Source organism: Sciurus vulgaris, assembly GCF_902686455.1.
Source record: "Sciurus vulgaris genome assembly, chromosome: 3".
In the NCBI taxonomy this organism is placed as follows: Eukaryota; Metazoa; Chordata; class Mammalia; order Rodentia; family Sciuridae; genus Sciurus; species Sciurus vulgaris.
In genome coordinates, this window is record NC_136463.1 from 90122759 (window position 1) to 90139625 (window position 16867).

At 39.6% G+C, this 16867-nt stretch overlaps 1 protein-coding gene across 1 annotated transcript in view; it reads right to left on the reverse strand.

Moving 5' to 3' along the window:
* The window catches only part of LOC306658026 (uncharacterized protein), a gene marked incomplete at its 5' end in the record, with an annotated part of 151004 nt that overhangs the window by 129501 nt on the left and 4636 nt on the right, over positions 1 to 16867 (reverse strand). Inside the window, one exon of the mRNA XM_079134657.1 lies at positions 14340 to 14459. Coding sequence (XP_078990783.1) covers positions 14340 to 14459 — 120 coding nt within the window. The remainder of the gene's footprint in view (positions 1 to 14339; positions 14460 to 16867) is intronic.

A 16867-nucleotide genomic window follows, 5' to 3' on the forward strand; every position in this document is an offset into this window, starting at 1 on the left:
TTAAGTTTATTCTTAAATGTATCATTTCTTTGTAGCTGTTACATTCATGACATCTTTACTGTTTCTTAGCTTCTTGTTTTAGACAGTTTTGTTTATCAACTTTCAATTTCTCATTTTAATTTCTAAATAATTCTTAATGTTTAAAATAATTTTCATCCTTCACTACTCAGAAATGTGCTGTTTTATTTCCCATCATATATAGTTATATAAGAGTATTTTAGCTAAATTCAACTTCAAATTACCATTGTATCATGATCAAGGAACATTGCAAAATAAAGATTCCTAGAAATTTTAATGAGACTTCCTCTGTGATGATGGAAGTTGTGACACCGCACACATGTTCGTGATGTTGAAGCATATTTGTTGGATGCATGGTTCCAAACTGACCCCTTTAAACTGACAGTTACCAATCACTATTGGGGCATAAAGTCAATTTGATAGGTTACGACTAGCAGTTTTTAAAATGAGAGAGGATAGAAATTATCAAAGTGAACATATTTTTTCACATTTTAACAACTCTGCTATTGAGTAGCTCACACAATGAGCAGCATGATATCATTTAATGGCAGCATTCTTATTTCCTAGTAACACCAAAAAATCATGTCACATCATAACCAAAAGGGTCTTAGATATGATGACATAGAGTAAGTATACACATAAGTTTTCTAAGTCATGTATGCATTTCTTACTATCGATAGCAGTCAAAAATGTTGAAACACACTGAACTATATAAGTCAAACCTTTCGTGTCTTCACTAATTTTTTGGTCTTTTCTATCCAGTAGTAGAAGAGGTCTATGAAAGTCTACAGTTAAAATTATGATCTATCCATTTATACCTATAATTCCGCCCTTTTTTTCGGTTGGCGGGGGTTACCAGGGATTGAACTCAGGGGCACTCGACCACTGAGCCACATCCCCAAGTCTATTTTGTATTTTATTTAGAGACAGGATCTCACTGAGTTGTTTAGCGCCTCCTGTTTGCTCTCGATCCTCCTGCCTCAGCCTCCCAAACCCCTGGGATTACAGGCTACCCCACCACACCTGGCTTAATTCCATCCATTTTTGATTGGGTGCTCTGAGGCTTTGTTGTTTAATATTTGCAAGTGTTTTTATATTCTGGGTAAAATGAATCTTTTATTTCTATAGTAATACCCTTTATGCCTAATAATGCTTTTGGTCTTCATGTCTTTTTTCTCTGATTGGTATAGCTACAAAAATGTTTACTAGTATTTATTTCTGACTTTTTTTGGCAGGGGGGAGTGCTGGCACTAAACCCAAGGCTTCAAATCCAGGACGTCACGCATGCTAGGCAAGCATTCTACCACTGACCTACACCCTTAAGCCCCCTTCTCTTTTACCTGGTTTATATAATCCATTTATACTTTCTGTAATTGAAGAAATGTTTGGTTTTTTCCCCCTACGTTTTACTGTGCAGAGTATATACTTTTTTCTGTGTCATTTACTTCACTTTTGTCATCTACCTAATGAGGTAAGTGCTCTCTTTTTTCCTTCCATGATTTGAATGGTATGTCCTCAATCCTTTCCATCAGTCTCCATGCAAACAGTCTTAGATGCCTCTAAAACATTGACTATTTTCCATTCCCTCTCTTTCTGCTTTTGGAATTCTTAATTGTTCATGTTGGAACTTATCCTGTCTTCCATGTCTCCTAGTAAACAAGAGAGAGAAGAATCACTTTGTTGTACGTTCTATATTTTGGTTCACTAGCTACGTCTGGTTTTTGGTTCGCTTAGCATATTTTTCATTACAAAGTTGTTCTCTGACACTTCCAGGGAAATATGGCAAGATGGTTCCTCACATTTACTTTTGCTTCTTCTAAACATCCCACTAAACTAGGAGATGAGGAATTTTTTTAAGAAGACAAACCCATTAGGAAAAAAGGAAAGAGGCAACAAAAACAATTTTTAGAAGCTACAAAACATATGGGCAAGTGGTAATTGATTTAACAGGCTCCAGAAAGCAAATTCCTAACACAGCAGCGTGAAAACAAAAAAGCAACCCAATTTATACCTCAGGACACCCAAAAAAGAAGGGGGGAATTGGTAAGACATAAAATAAAGAGAAGATAAGAGTGTTCAAAGTCTTTTTTAAAAAGCAGTTTTCCAAACTGAATACCCATATGTAAAAGAATGAAAATAGATCCCTCTCTCCCACCATGCACAAAAGTCAAATCAAAATGGATCAAAGTCTTAGGAATTAGGCCAGAAATTTTGCAACTGCTGTAAGAAAACAGGGTCAACACTGCATCATGTTGGTGCTGGCACCAACTTCCTTAACAAGAACCCTAAAGCTCAAAAAATAGAACCAAGAATCAACAAGTGGGATGCCATCAAATTAAAAAGCTTCTGAAAAGCAAAGGAAAGCATTAAGAGAGTAAAGAGAGAGCCTACAGAATGGGACAAAAAAAATCTTTGCCAGCTACTCTTCCTACAGGGGATTAATATACAGAATATATAAAGAACTCAAAAAACATTATACCAAAAAAAACAAACAAACAAATAACTGAATCAATAAATGGGCAAAAGAATTAAACTGAAATTTCTCAAAAGAAGAAATGCAAATGACCAACAAATACATGAAAAAATGTTCAATGACTCTAGCAATAGGGAAATGCAAATCAAAACTACACTAAGAATTCATCTCACTCCAGTCAGAATGGCAAAGATCAAGAACATGAATAATAACAAATGCTCAAGAGGCTGTGGGGGAAAAGTACACTCAGACATTGTTGGTGGGATGCAAAGTTGTACAACCACTCTGGAAAGCAGTGTGCAGATTCCTCAAAAAATTAGGAATGGAACCACCATAGGACCCACTCCTTGGTATTTACCTAAGGGAACTAAAATCAGCATACTATAGTGATATATCCACTTCAAGGTCTATAGCAGCACAATTCACAATAGTCAAATTATGGTATCAACCCAGATGCCCATCAATAGATGAATGGATCAAGAAAATGTAATATATAGATATATAGATATAGACATAGATACAGATATAGATATAGATACACACACACACAAAAAAAAAGAGTTGTACTCAATCATAAAGAAGAATGAAATAATGGCATTTGCTAGTAAATGGACGGAAATGGAGAAAATTATGCTAAGTGAAATGAGCCAGACTCAGAAAATCAAGGGTTGAATATTTTCTCATATGAAGCAAGAGCAAAATAAGGGAAAGAAGGCAGTGGGGGAGGAAATCAGAAATCATAAATATATAGGGAAGATCAGTGGAGTAGAGGGAAATCAAGGGGGAGGGAGGAAGGAAGGGAAAGGGCAAAATATGGAATGAATTTAACAAAATCAAGTCAAAGGCATATATAAATGTACCAAGGTCTTTTAGTCTTTTTCACTGCTGTAACTAAAAGAACCCAACCAGAACAATTATAGAGGAGGAAAAGTTTATTTGAGGGCTCAGTTTCAGAGGTTTCAATCCATACACTGCAGGCTCCATTCCTCAGGGCTGACGGTGAGGCAGAACATCATGGTGGAAGGAAGTGTCTCACATCATGATCAGAAAGCAGACAGAGAGACTCCACTCACCAGATACAAATATATACCCCATCACCAAGCCCCCTATTACCCACTTCCTCCAGCCACACCCCGCCTGCCTCAAGTTACCACTCAGTTAATCCCATCAGGGATTAATTGACTGATTAGGCTAAGACTCTCACAACCCAATCATTTTTCCTCTGAACCTTCTTGCATTGTCTCATACATGAGCTTTTGGGGGACAACTCACACCCAAACCATAACACAAGGGGAATTTCTCCTTTATGTGTATGTAAAAAGTACCAATTGAAAATAAAGAAGGAAGAAAGGAAGAAAGGAAGAACAGTAGAGTAGATGAGGAAGAAAAGGGAAAGAGAGAAGGGGAGGAAAGTGGGGGGGAATGGGGATTGAAATCAAATTCCTTGCATGTATAATTTTGTCAAAATGAACCCAAATACTATGCACAATTAAAATGCTCTAATTTTAAAATTTTTTTAAAAAGCAGCTTTCCAGATTCCTTCCCCACCTTTCCACAGAAGGGCAGTACCTACTCAGCCACAATTACCCTACCAGATACTGAGAGAAGGGATGCAAGAAGAAGGGTCTGGAAGTACCAAATGGAATTTACCAACAAAACAGACCAACCACATCACCCTACAGTGAACACCAACCACATACTCAGATATCCAATCAGTCTTTTAATTACATTTTTGTTGTTGTTGTTGTTGTTGTTTCTTTTTTGGCACCAGGGAGAAAACGCAGGGGCACTTAACCACTGAGGCACATCCCCAGACCTTTTTATATTTTATTTAGAAACAGGTGTCTCTGAGTTTTTTAGTGCCTCACTAAGTTGCTGAGGTTGGCTTTGAACTCGAGATCCTCCTATCTCAGCCTCCTGAGTTGCTAGGATTACAGGTGTACACCACCACACTGGGTACCCATTCTTAATATAAGCAGACATCCAGTGCAAGAAACAGAAAACTTTCTTTAAAGAAAAAAAAAAAAAAAACTAACAGAAGCATTTCCAGAATATAAGAAAGGATCTATTTTTTAAATCCTTAAAATAAGACATATACAATTTTTAAAATAAACAAACTCATACAATTAGAAAACAAAATTTGATAGTGGAAATGGTTCTCAATAGAAAGACAGGAAAAGTTGAGGAAATTTCTCAGGAAGAAAAAAAGAGAACATAGGGGCATGATAGATAAACGAGACCCCCACCACAGCCAGGTCATGAAAAGGATTAGGATTTGGAGTAATTTAGGACTTAAAAGCAACACTAGAAATTATAGGAAAATAGAATAAAACCTTCAGAACTCTTAAAGAATATTATTTCCTACCCAGGAATTTTCTATCCACCCATCAATCAAATGTCAGGCTATATTAAAGATATTTCAGGCCTTACACAACTTGAAAGTTATACCTACTAGGGAGGTAGGAGAAAATACCCTCCCCCCCATAGAGAGTGAACCAAACAGAAAAACCAGGTATCCAGCAAAAAAGGCAGCCCAACAAGGAAGAAAAATAAGGTCATCCTCAAAAAAGCATAGTAAAGAGAGATGCTAGGATATAGCTGTGCACTACAAAAGGCAACCAGAATGGATTAGTGGTACTCAAATGGATCCAAATGATCTAAATGGATCTCATTCCATGAATGGAATTATCTGTGCATCTGAAAGTATCTCAGAGAAATAGAGATTGAAATAGAAAATGAATTAAGAGCTTAACAAGAAATAAATTCACAGAAAAGTAAACACAGGAATAAACAGATATTAAACCCTGAGAAAAATCAAAAATTGTGCAACAAAGAAGTAATCATGCTTCACTGAAGACTCACTGAATAGGATGTGCATAGTCATAATAATTAAAACCATAGTTACTGTGCATGGAGGGAACTTCAGGAAATCAGCAGGCTTATGTGGGGCCAGGAGGATAAAAGAATAAATTGCCTTCTTTCATCTTAGGAAGTCAACAAATAATGACTAAACTTGAAAAAAAATCAAGAATTAGCATTAGCAGCTTGTTATTTATACACATACAGGTAAACAAAGAATCAACTACATAAGTAAAGTGGTTTCTACTAAGAGGACAAGAGGGAAACAGGAGAATGGAGATTTTTGTAGTTCTTATTTTTTTTATAACTACACTCAGGTTAAAACTTCAATAAAAATATCAAAAATATATTGATTACTTTCCAGTTGCTCTGTTCATTGTCATCTTTAGTGTGCTTGATTTATTGATATTAATTAACATGATTTATATCTATCATAGTAAACATATGTATTTTACAGATTTTGTCAGATAATTCTCTCATCTGGAATTCATTTCTCATCATGCTGCTTGTATGGCTCTCAATCATAAGGGACGCTTTTCTTGGGAACTCTCTAACATTGGACCATGAGCTTATCTTTGGTATGGTGACATCTGTAGAACATCTGCAGACCTTTGATCAATGTTCTTCACCGGCTTCTTGCAGATGCTCCAGTGGGATTTACAACCTAAGACCACATTCATGTTAATAGCTCAGCATTAACTGAGATAAGACTGAGGGTTTCCAGGTGAAATAGAGTGTATAAACCTAGAATGGGCTGCGGGGTAGAGCACTGGCGTAGCATGGGTGAGACCCTGAGTTCCATCCCCAGCACTGGGGGTTGGTGGGGGTGGGGGTCTTAAAGAAAAAAAAAAAAAAACCCTGGAGTGGATGTCATGGCACGCTCCCTGACCCTTCTTCAAGGCCTAGGCACACATTCCCCTAGCTGCCAGGAGCCAGTGCTGTGATGACTGCATTCCTCTCCTGGAATCCGGAACAGTCCTACACCAAAGGAAGCTGCTTCCCAAAGTTTGGAAAACAACCAAAGTAATGCCATTTTGTTCTGACCTGACTCCATTGTATGCTCACTTGTAATGTTTTCCTTTCAATTTCCTGAAGCTGTATCTACGTTGACAGTACAGGAGGACCTTCCAACTTGTCCCTGACAAAATAACAAAATAACTCTGAAATGTATAATCAAAACAATTCTCTCATGTAATCAAAAATCTGTCTAAACAGGGTCTTTCTGACCTACATGTGCCTCAATTGTTCTTGTAGTTTTCATGGTTTTTGCCTTTATAAACTCTGTACTTCCAAAATTCAGGTTCTGGATGACTCTGAGGTGTCAGCCTGCTCCCTCACGGCTTGCCTGGCATGCTCATTAAAGAACCCTTTTTTCCCTCAATATGCATGGTGGTTCATAATTCTCACACACTCCTTAACACCACCGGTCCCTGAAGCAGCCTACTCCAAGGACTAGTCTGACCTCCTGACATCCACTGGACATTTCTAGAGGACCATCCCAGCTTCCAAGTCCCTACAGGATGAGCCTCCAAGGCAACAGGCAATTCTACTTTTCCCTCTGTCCTCCTGCTACCCTGGCTCCCTTCCAAGCATTATTATTAAGAGCTCCTTTCAACCCTTAGATCCCACCCTCAATAAACCTCCTCCAGTACATCTCAGAGTCTCAGGGTCTATTTTCCAAAGAATTGACCTTGGAAACTTCCAAACATAAATGTATATGAGGTGTGCCTCATGGTTATAAATTCTAGTGAAAGACTCCACACCCCTACCCCATCCTCACCCCAAGAAGAGCTACTAAACAGAGAGCTTCCTCAGTGTCCTCCTGGGATGGTGCATGTATTTATTTCAGTCTTCCCTTTCACTGAAGGTGATGCTCTTTTGAGGAATTTACTCTACTTTGGGATCTTAGCTTCCTCCAAAGGCCTGGTACTGGGTAAGGTTATTGATATGTGCTAAACCGTATCTTCCCCAAAATTTATGTGCTGAAACTCTAAACTCCTGTACTACAGAATATTGTCTGTATTTGGAGAAACGGTCTTTAAGGAACTGAAAAAGTTAACATGAAGTCATTACAGTGGGCCCTAATCCAACATGACTGGTGCCCTTATAGGAAAAAGAAATTAGGGCACAGACACACAGGGAAGATTGTGTGAAGACAGGGCACAAGACAAAGGGCTATGAGCCAAGCAAAGAGTCTCGGACACCTTGATCTTAAACCTCTGGCCTCCAGTATGAGAAATTATGTTGTTTAAGTCACTTAGTTTGTGGTACTCTGCTGTAGCAGTTTGGACACACTAATGCAGCCACATGGACATCACAACCCAAGCTCCTCTTATTGAGGCCAGCTACCTTTCCCCACTCCTCCCACCCCAGGGCATCCTTGGCTTCTACACAGACAGCTCCAACACACACTTCATCCTTTTGGGTGCTGCAGACCATCTTTAATAAGTCAGTGATGCCCTCTCCTGAGCATCCCTGTGCAACCAATGTTGGAGGTTTGGGTTCATTATCCTACCCCAGTGCCTGGTCACCACCTGCCCACTAAGACCCAAGTTCTTCAAGGGGACAGACAGTTTGGCTTCTTGACATCCTGTGTGGTGCCTAGCACAGCAGAGTATTCTTCACTGACAGGCAGTGACATTCACTAAGGACTGGATGAATACCCTCCCCAGCCAGGAGGGATGGGTGTCAGGCATGGAGGATGGAGGAAATGAGAAACAGCTTACTTTACTGGAGTGAAAGCAGGTTCTCTCCTCCCTTCTGGCTTCATCTGTGCCTTCCAAATCTCAGCACTCCTATATCTCAGAATAAGGCACAGGACCTGCAAAGTCACTTCCTATCCAGGAGGACTTCCCACGGATATTCACCTTAAAAGGGCAGTTTTAAGAGGATCAAATCACAGCCCAGAATATGAACAGACCAGAAAACCCCTTTTTGTCCAACTGGCTAACAAATATGATCAGAAAGAGACAGAGAGGCAAAAGGGAAAGACCTCACAGAGCTCCCAAGAGGCCTCCACCCCTCTGGACCCAAGCAAGAAGGCAGTGTAGCCCACGTGGCCTGATGAGGAGTCTAGCTGGGTTTGTCACCCAGCAACCCTGTGTCCCTGTCATGGCTGTGAGGCAAGGACACCCTCCTGCTAATGTGCTCTGGTCACACTTTTAATTAGATGCTGTATGCAGAATGCAAGGAGAAGGGAGACAGAACAGGCAAGCAGCTGCTGAGACCACGCCTCCACTCCTGACTAGAAACAGCAGCTCTTTGTGAGCTTGGAGACTAGGGAAGATGTGCTCCAACAGAGTCAGGTGGCGAGTCCCTGTTAATGGAAGCCTGGATCTTTCAGTTCAGGAGGCAGTGGAGGGAGAAGGAAACATCAGGGAGCCAGGCAGGAAGCAGGAGAGAGAGAGAATGAGCTCCTGCAATCCAGCCATTTACAAAGTTGAAGATGCCAACTTGCAGTTTCCCTCCTTGCTTCCATTCACATGAGAAAGCTGCTATTCCTTTGTCTGAGATCTCTTTGCAAACACCCATCCTCAACCTGCTGCACCCACAGTGGCCTCCAGAGGAATTCATCAAAATTGACTCCATCCGGCTAATATCTGCAGAGCAACTGTATTAGGACTGAGAACACAGACAGAAGGCAGAGGCCTCAGCACTAAGGAGTGCATGTTAGAGCAGAAAGCAATACTGAGAAGATCAAGTACTGTGTATCGAGTTTCTAATTTGTGGTGTCCATGGGGCTATGAGGGAAAGGGGGCATTTAAATCGGCCTGGAGGACCACAGAAGGCTTCCTGGAAGAGGTGATCTTTCATCTTAATTTTGAAGAATATGTCAAATTTAGCTAGAAAAAGATGGTGGGGTCAGGAGACACAGATGTCTGAGACCAAGGAAAGAAAAGGTATAAATAAGAGGGCAAAGAGCAGAGTTATATTCCTTTGGGGACCATAAGATGCATTTGTGAGCTGGAGTAGCCATAAGCTAGGGGATGGGAAGACATGAGTCCAACCAGGAAGAAGGGGGCAAGATGATGAGGGGCCTCACAGGAAGCAAAGGGCCAGACTAAAACACTGTTCGGCATTCTATGATGTGCTGTCAGTAGCTAGCAGCACAGGGAGTGACCAGCACAGGATCTTTGATGACTTGACCACAAAGGTATAAAGGAGGAACCCAGAGGCAGAGTTTTCATGGTGAGATTCTCAAACTTCATTTCTGCCTGGTCCTCCCTCTGGTTTCCACCTCTCAGAAGCAGCCTCCATAGTTATCATCTGAAGAACATACTTACAGGGAGCAAGTTATCCCACTAAACATGATCAGGATGTGGTTTATAGCTTCCTGGCCACATCCCCCAACCCACTGCCTCATCACACGGGTCAGCAGCAGCAGGCAGGCACTCACTAGGAAGTTATTCCTAAAGGTTCTCTGCTTGCATTCCACTTCACACAAAACAGCAAAAGCAGTTGCTTGTGACAAAGCTCAGGATGTTTAAAAGACTAGCAAGGATAAGATACTACATCCAGTGCTGGGGTCATAGCTCAGTGGTATAGTGCTTGCCTAGCATGTGTGAAGCACTGGGTTCGATCCTCAGCACCACATAAAAACAAATAAAATAAAGGTATTGTGCCATGTACAACTAAAAAAGATTTAAAAAAAAAAAAATATATATATATATATTACAGCTAACAGTAGTAACAACTGGAAGATGTGTGTGGGCATCACTTCTGGGTTTCTGTGTTTGCAAAAAAATGTCTTGCAGACCCCACGAGGCACTGATGAGAAAGGCTGTCTGTGGGGAGCAGGAATCAGGAGACAGAAACCGCAAGATGGTCAGAGATGTGCACCATGTATCCATGGTCTCACGAAGTTTTTATCAAGCTCATACACTGCTTTTTTAAAAAACTAGTAAATATGAGACCAGCAAACAACACAAAGGATCATTCTACAAGCAGAAAGTATGCTGCTTAAGTCTTTGGTTCATGGCAATATTTCAGAAGTAGAAGCTCTCAGGCAAAAGAGACCAGGAGGGCTTCACAAACCTCATTACAAAACAGAGGAGGGAGCACAAAGGGAAGAACGGTGAAGAAAAAAAAACAGGCAATGTAACAGATAAGACCCCTCTGAGGGATGAGGCCACGTGGTGAGGGAGGCCTCTCTGAGGAGGAGTTCACTATGTGAGAGCCCTGAGAAGCAGAGCTGAACCAAAGAACATGGGCTCCAGTCCTGACAAGAAGTAAAGGATCCCCAAGAAAGAGAGCCAAATGTCAGGTCAGGTTGTACCTTTAAGGCCACTCTATTTAGATGTTACTCTTGGGGTCCCAGAAAGTCCCCCGGAAGTCTCGGGCCTTTTTCTACCTGACAATGTGTTTGCCAGGTGAGAGAACTCCTTAGAAAATTGCCAGACATTTTTTGCTGAGTGTATGAACAAGTCATATAATTTCATTTTATCCATCTCTCAACTCTTGGCCTCACAGTTTAGAAACAAAAAGGATAAGTACGCATTATTCTACCATTTTTAAAGGTTAAGAGTTTATACTAAAGTTGAATAAATTATTTTATATCCCCACATATAAAAAGAAAATCACATCCTTCAAAGATTTTTTTTTTTTTCTAATTCTTAAATCTGCTGATGCACTAAATTTTTGAGTGGGTTTTTCTGAGAAGATTTTGGTCTAGAGTACTTTTCTTTAATGGAGTTATGTATCTTAGAAAAGCATTCCCCTGAGAATATTTCAAATATATCTTCATTTCCCACAGAACAAGCACTGAGTGCCTAAAAATTAACTTGTATTCAAACCTCAAAAATGGAATCAGAATATATTTTCCTCAATCATTCTAATAAAGACTCAATAATGTCAAAACCCTGAGTTTTGAAACTGAACTTCTGTTCCCTCTCTAGCCTCATTATTAAAACAGATATTTTTCCACAGTTGTTCATAACAGGATTGCCATTTTCTATGCTGCCTGCTGATTATAAACAGAATCAATTTTAAAACCAAACTAGGGCTCTGTCTGAAATATTCCAAGATGTGTTACCATCTGGTTTCATATAGCATTTGAACAGGCCAGAATCACTGTGTTACCAAAAGTCTTATCAAAAAATAGTGCATATATCATTTAATACACTTTTAAGTCACAAAACTTTGTAAGTCCTCCTAATTTTTCAAATGATTTATCACAAATAACTAGCAATCGGTCTTTTAGAAACTACTAATTTGAGGATTCACAACATATTGGAAAAATTTACAAATAAATAGAAAATGGCAATCAAGTAGGTGAAGAATTCCCACTGATCCCAATAGATGCAATTGCCAGACACTGCCCTGAGCAAAATAATGTCCACAAGGATGACATGAATGTCTCCAAAAACTGTAAGACCTAATCCTGATACTAAAATGAACATTTAGATAAAATTTATCATTTAACAAGAAATATTTTCTTTCTGATCAACTTTAAAAAAAAAAAAAGATTTTAACATTTCTCTCCATTCATTTGACAGTCTGAACTACAGATTCCAAGCAAGGATGGATGCCTGGCATGCCTCCAACTTTTTACCACCCAACAGTGGAAAAAAAGCCATGAACATAAATACAGCCCACTTCTCTTCACCATGATTAACACCCCCCAGCAAGCTACACACTAACACACACGACATATACACTTGTGTGTGCGTATACAATAGCACACACTCCAAAGACTTTTCTGACACAAAAATGCATCACCTACAGTAATCTGTAGTAATTCTATTAATAATGCTAATTGGTTCAACCTGATAATTTTACTGGCTAGGACAAGAGTTCACCAAGCCAGTTTTCCATTTCATCCACCTCTCTGTCAACCATCCCCTTGAAGAACAAGATTGGGGGACTCCCTGTGACACTTTAAAATTATAGATATATAGTCATTTCTGAAATTTACAATTTTCCTTTAAACACTAACTCAAATATAACTTCAAAAGTTAGTTCTATTGCTTAATCCCTATGTATTTTCTTTCCATTCTAAACTATGAAAAGGATTACCAAAAAAACTATCAACAAAGGATTTTAAATATTTCACATTATAAATACATTTAGGAAACTAAAGAGTGAAACCAAAACTCTAACAACACAATCAGAGATCACACACACACACACACACACACACACACACACTGAAGCTACTTTGTAGTTCAAGTGGAGAAAACTTCATTTTCTAAATTTTTTGGTTTAACTAAATCAGAACAAGTTGAAAGCAACTTGAAAACAACTTGAATGCACTATAGAAAATAACACAGATCATGATATTATATGCCAATGCCCACATTTTGTAGGCAAGAAGTTAGCAAGTATTTAAATACTTGCTACAACTAAGGGGTGAAATCATTTTTAGAGGAAACCCTTTGCCCAAAGCAACGTCCTAACTCTGTATGCATTATGCAAGTTTTTCCTAAAGGAAATGGACAAACATTTTTAAGATAACACAACTGATCAAGTATAACAAGTGAAAACAAAATTTCCTCATAATTTTTCTCTATTGTGAAATTTAAATACATCAAATGTAACATTATTCACCCAAAGGAAAGACTTGCTCATGATTTCTTCACACTCAGGTCCTCATTCAAACACCCACACGATAAAGTAATAACAGCTTTATTAGGCACATGCACAAATCTGAATAACTATTATTCCATCTGTAAATCACCTCCCTTCGTTCCATTCCTCTTCCTTTACATATGCAAATTACGGTGTCTTATCCAGAGCTCCCTACCAGCCACCACAACCAAATTACCCTCCAGGGACATCAATCGGTTTGTTATTCTTGTTTCAGTATTTTTTTTAAAGGGGAGGAAACGGGAAGGAGTGGCTATTTTCAAGAATCAGAATTCCTCTTGATTAAATTTCTGGCTCACTGAAATTTCCTGAAATGCACTACCCTCTGCTTCTAAATGTTTGACTTTTCTACAGCCAAGATATGGTATAATGTTTTCAGTATAAATTGTTTCAAGTAATATATGCCTAGTTTTGCAGGGAGCATTTGGTCAAATTCTAATATTCCCTCCTGGGAGTCAATCCCACCTTCCAGCAGCAGATCCAACCTGGCAGAATAGAATTTTAAACAACAGACACAGAGCTATAGCTTCTGATGGACACAATCCTTTTTTTTCTCTTACTCTGAGGCACATTGTATGATGCTCATCACTTGGGATACAGATCTTTCTATTAGGTAATAAATTTATCATAAAATACACGAAATACATTTTCCTTTCCCCCATCATTAAAAAACACAACAACAAAAGCATGGATTCTACTAAGGTTGAGCTGTAGCTGTCACTACTTAGGCTTATGAATCATCGCACGATTAATAAGAATAAATAGCACATGCACATTTCCATAGGTTGCAAATGTTGACTAAGAAAACACATGCCACAGGGCTTCCCTAATCCCCAAATGGGATTATCTGTAGGCAGAAATTGTTCCATTTTCATAGTTTTCCTTGATTTTAACACAGGATTGCATTTCTGTGGATACTGAAAACTTGAGAGTAGACCCTCCCATTTTTCTTTCATTAAAATGTAATATGATCTTATTCCAAATCTTGTACAAGATATAATTGACAGGAGCAGGGAGGGGGCTTGCTGCAATATTGCACTCATCTTGTTGCATTAGACTCAAAAGCTCAAGGATATATATTTGTCACATGTCAGGCCATGCTAAAGGCATCCAAGAGAATATTTTCACTATCCAGCAGGCAGCCAGAATCTACTTCCACAAACCCGCATACTGATGAAAGCCAAGGCTCTCAGCATTGCTTTCCATTTCTTTTTCATAATACCTCTTCCCTCTGCAGAGGAGAGAAGCCATTTTACTAATTTATAAGTACCCTGACTATCCAACCATCTAAAAAAAAATTTACTCATCAATAACAGTCAAGTAAAAGCAAAAGTGCATCCCACAGGGTTAGACAATAAGACAGGCAACACCAGCACGTATTGATCAGCAGACTCCTGATACTCACTGAAGGCAGCCACCGCAAGGGCCAGTGTGACAATAATGGAGAACCAGGATACCCACAATGCCTTCTTTCTGTAGTTCTGGGCTTCATGAGGTTTCAGCCGGGTGCTGCTTTCTAGTAAGCCTGACAAAACAAGGAGAAAAGGAAGTTAGGCGTTTCCTTATTAAGAAACCCACAGCCACAGCTACAATTTCTTATCCAAAGATTGCAAACTGACAGCCCGTGGGCCAAGATGTGTTTTGTTTGGCCCACACTGTGTTTTCACAATTAGGAGATTTCACATGAAAATCAAGCTTTCTGGCATCCCTTGAGAAATCACAGGCACTGGCAATATGGGGCATGTATTTTCTACAAGGTGATAGCAGCTGTCCTCTTCAGTAAAAACTCCACAGACCCCATCACTCCCTGACATCACACCAGATCTCTCCCTTGTCCCTGCACCAACTCGTGTGTCTCAGGTAGATGCTGCTCCATCCAACAAGGTCCTTCTGTTAGAAAAACAATATGACATTCAGTCAAGCATTCAGGCTCCTTGGCTATGGGCACTAATTTGCCCTGACCCAACAACACAGTCCCAACGAGAGGCCTGGTTTTACCCAAAGCAAAGAATCACATACTACAAAAGCCCTCACCATGCCCTCTAACAGAAGGAAATGCACCATTTTTCTTTAACTACAACCAACAACAACCCACATTATATGCCATGTTTTCTTTCCTCCTCCCTTTGGACCAAGCACACACCAAAAAATTCTCAGAATATTTAAGTGGAGTAAAACTGCTCCACTTACGGAGGGAGCTTCTTAGGTAGGCCAGTGTAAGATTTTATTTTTGTCTCCCGTTTTGCACATTGAGAGTCCTTGACAACAGAAATCTGTGACAAATCTCAGGCAATACCCAAGCTTCACCTGCCTTGGGTCAAAGACTAAAACATCCTCAGTATGATCTTGATTTATATTTCTTTCTTCTTCTTTGAAATAAATCATAATGGCATCTCTTAGTTACAATCAAATTTTTAGTCATGTGTTATACGTAAGCAGAAGCTTATTATACCATCCTTAGCTAAACAACCCACAATATTCCTTTTAGAGATTGAGCAGCCTTATCACACCAGCTCCAAATAATGAAGGAGTTGGTAGTCAAAGCTCAGGCCCATTTGTAAAATATCACAGTGTGAGACATACCACTCCTACGCATCGCCTCATATGTCTGACTGGCCACCACATGAAGCCTCTAGTTGCTATGGGGGCAGGAAGGGTGTAGTACCTTTCCTCACCTATAATAAAGGGCACGGCCTACTTGCCCACAAGAAGACAGGTTAACAGGAGAAAAAAGCATAACAAACTTATCTGATCAGAGTTCTGAAGGTTCAAGAAACCTTTAGAAATGAAGACCCAAAGACTGGGGGAAAGCTATCTGTTTTTATGCTTAGATTGGGTGAAAAACAACCATGAAACAATGTGATTGCACAATGTGGTATGAGCTAATGGTAGTAAACTGAGGATGGAAACTCAGCAAGGACTGTCCAGATTCTTCTTGGTATCTCTGCATGGCATTCCTTCCTCTTGGGTGTGAGGCAGGACCCATTCTGGAATGAAGATCTTATGATTTGCTATCATAAGGCAAGATAGAGAATTTCTGTATGATTAGCTGTAACACAGAAAGGTGGTGGGCAGAAATCAGAATAATATTGCTAGGTGTTATGGTTGGTTTTAGGGGAGAGGACTTTAGTTTCTATAACCTGCCTTGGGAAAAAGGAATTCTGCCTTGGAAGAGAAGGGGACAGGAAGAAGGGCAGGAGAAGGGCAGAAGACATTTTGCTTTATTTAAGGGCCCTCCAGTGTCCTTCAATGCCCAGGATTCAGCATGCCAAAGTGTCATATCTGGGGTATCATTTTTCTGAGCCCCAACATTGCCAGAAACCACATCATGTTCAAAAATTATATCAAAGACCCAGCTAACAATTCTTGGTTCCATTTATTTCCCAGACCCAAGTATCAAGCACTCAGCAAAGCAAGCAGCAGTGTTGCAAAGGCTGCTTAGTGACAGCCCAGAGGATGTTTAAATGATTGAAACCTGAGGGCTTATGTAGGATCAAAGGTAGATGAGAATGCAAACGGTAAGTATAAACCCCATTGCCATCATCTCACTGTAAAAGTCTCCCCAAATCCTCCTTCACAAATGCACTTGGATGGGAAAAAGACAAACCTTCACTCTTGTCAAATTCCACCCTAGGTACAGGTGATTGTAAATGAAAAGCCAGCATGTCCCTTTGTCTGCTTCTTCCTTAGCTACTGGAAAAACACCCCATTCTAATTTTTAACTACAAACATAATGATCTTCAGGTGAATTCATAACCTAAAGTAACAGATCCCACACATCCCAATAATTTATTTTCCTTTTCTCAAATGATAGAAAGATCTTCCTCTCATCCTAGCCAATTGATTTTCAGAAGCGAAGCTATAACATTTAAGTACTGACTTAAGCAGTTCATTTGGTAGGTATGTGGACAGGAACCATTTCAAGATGCTGAT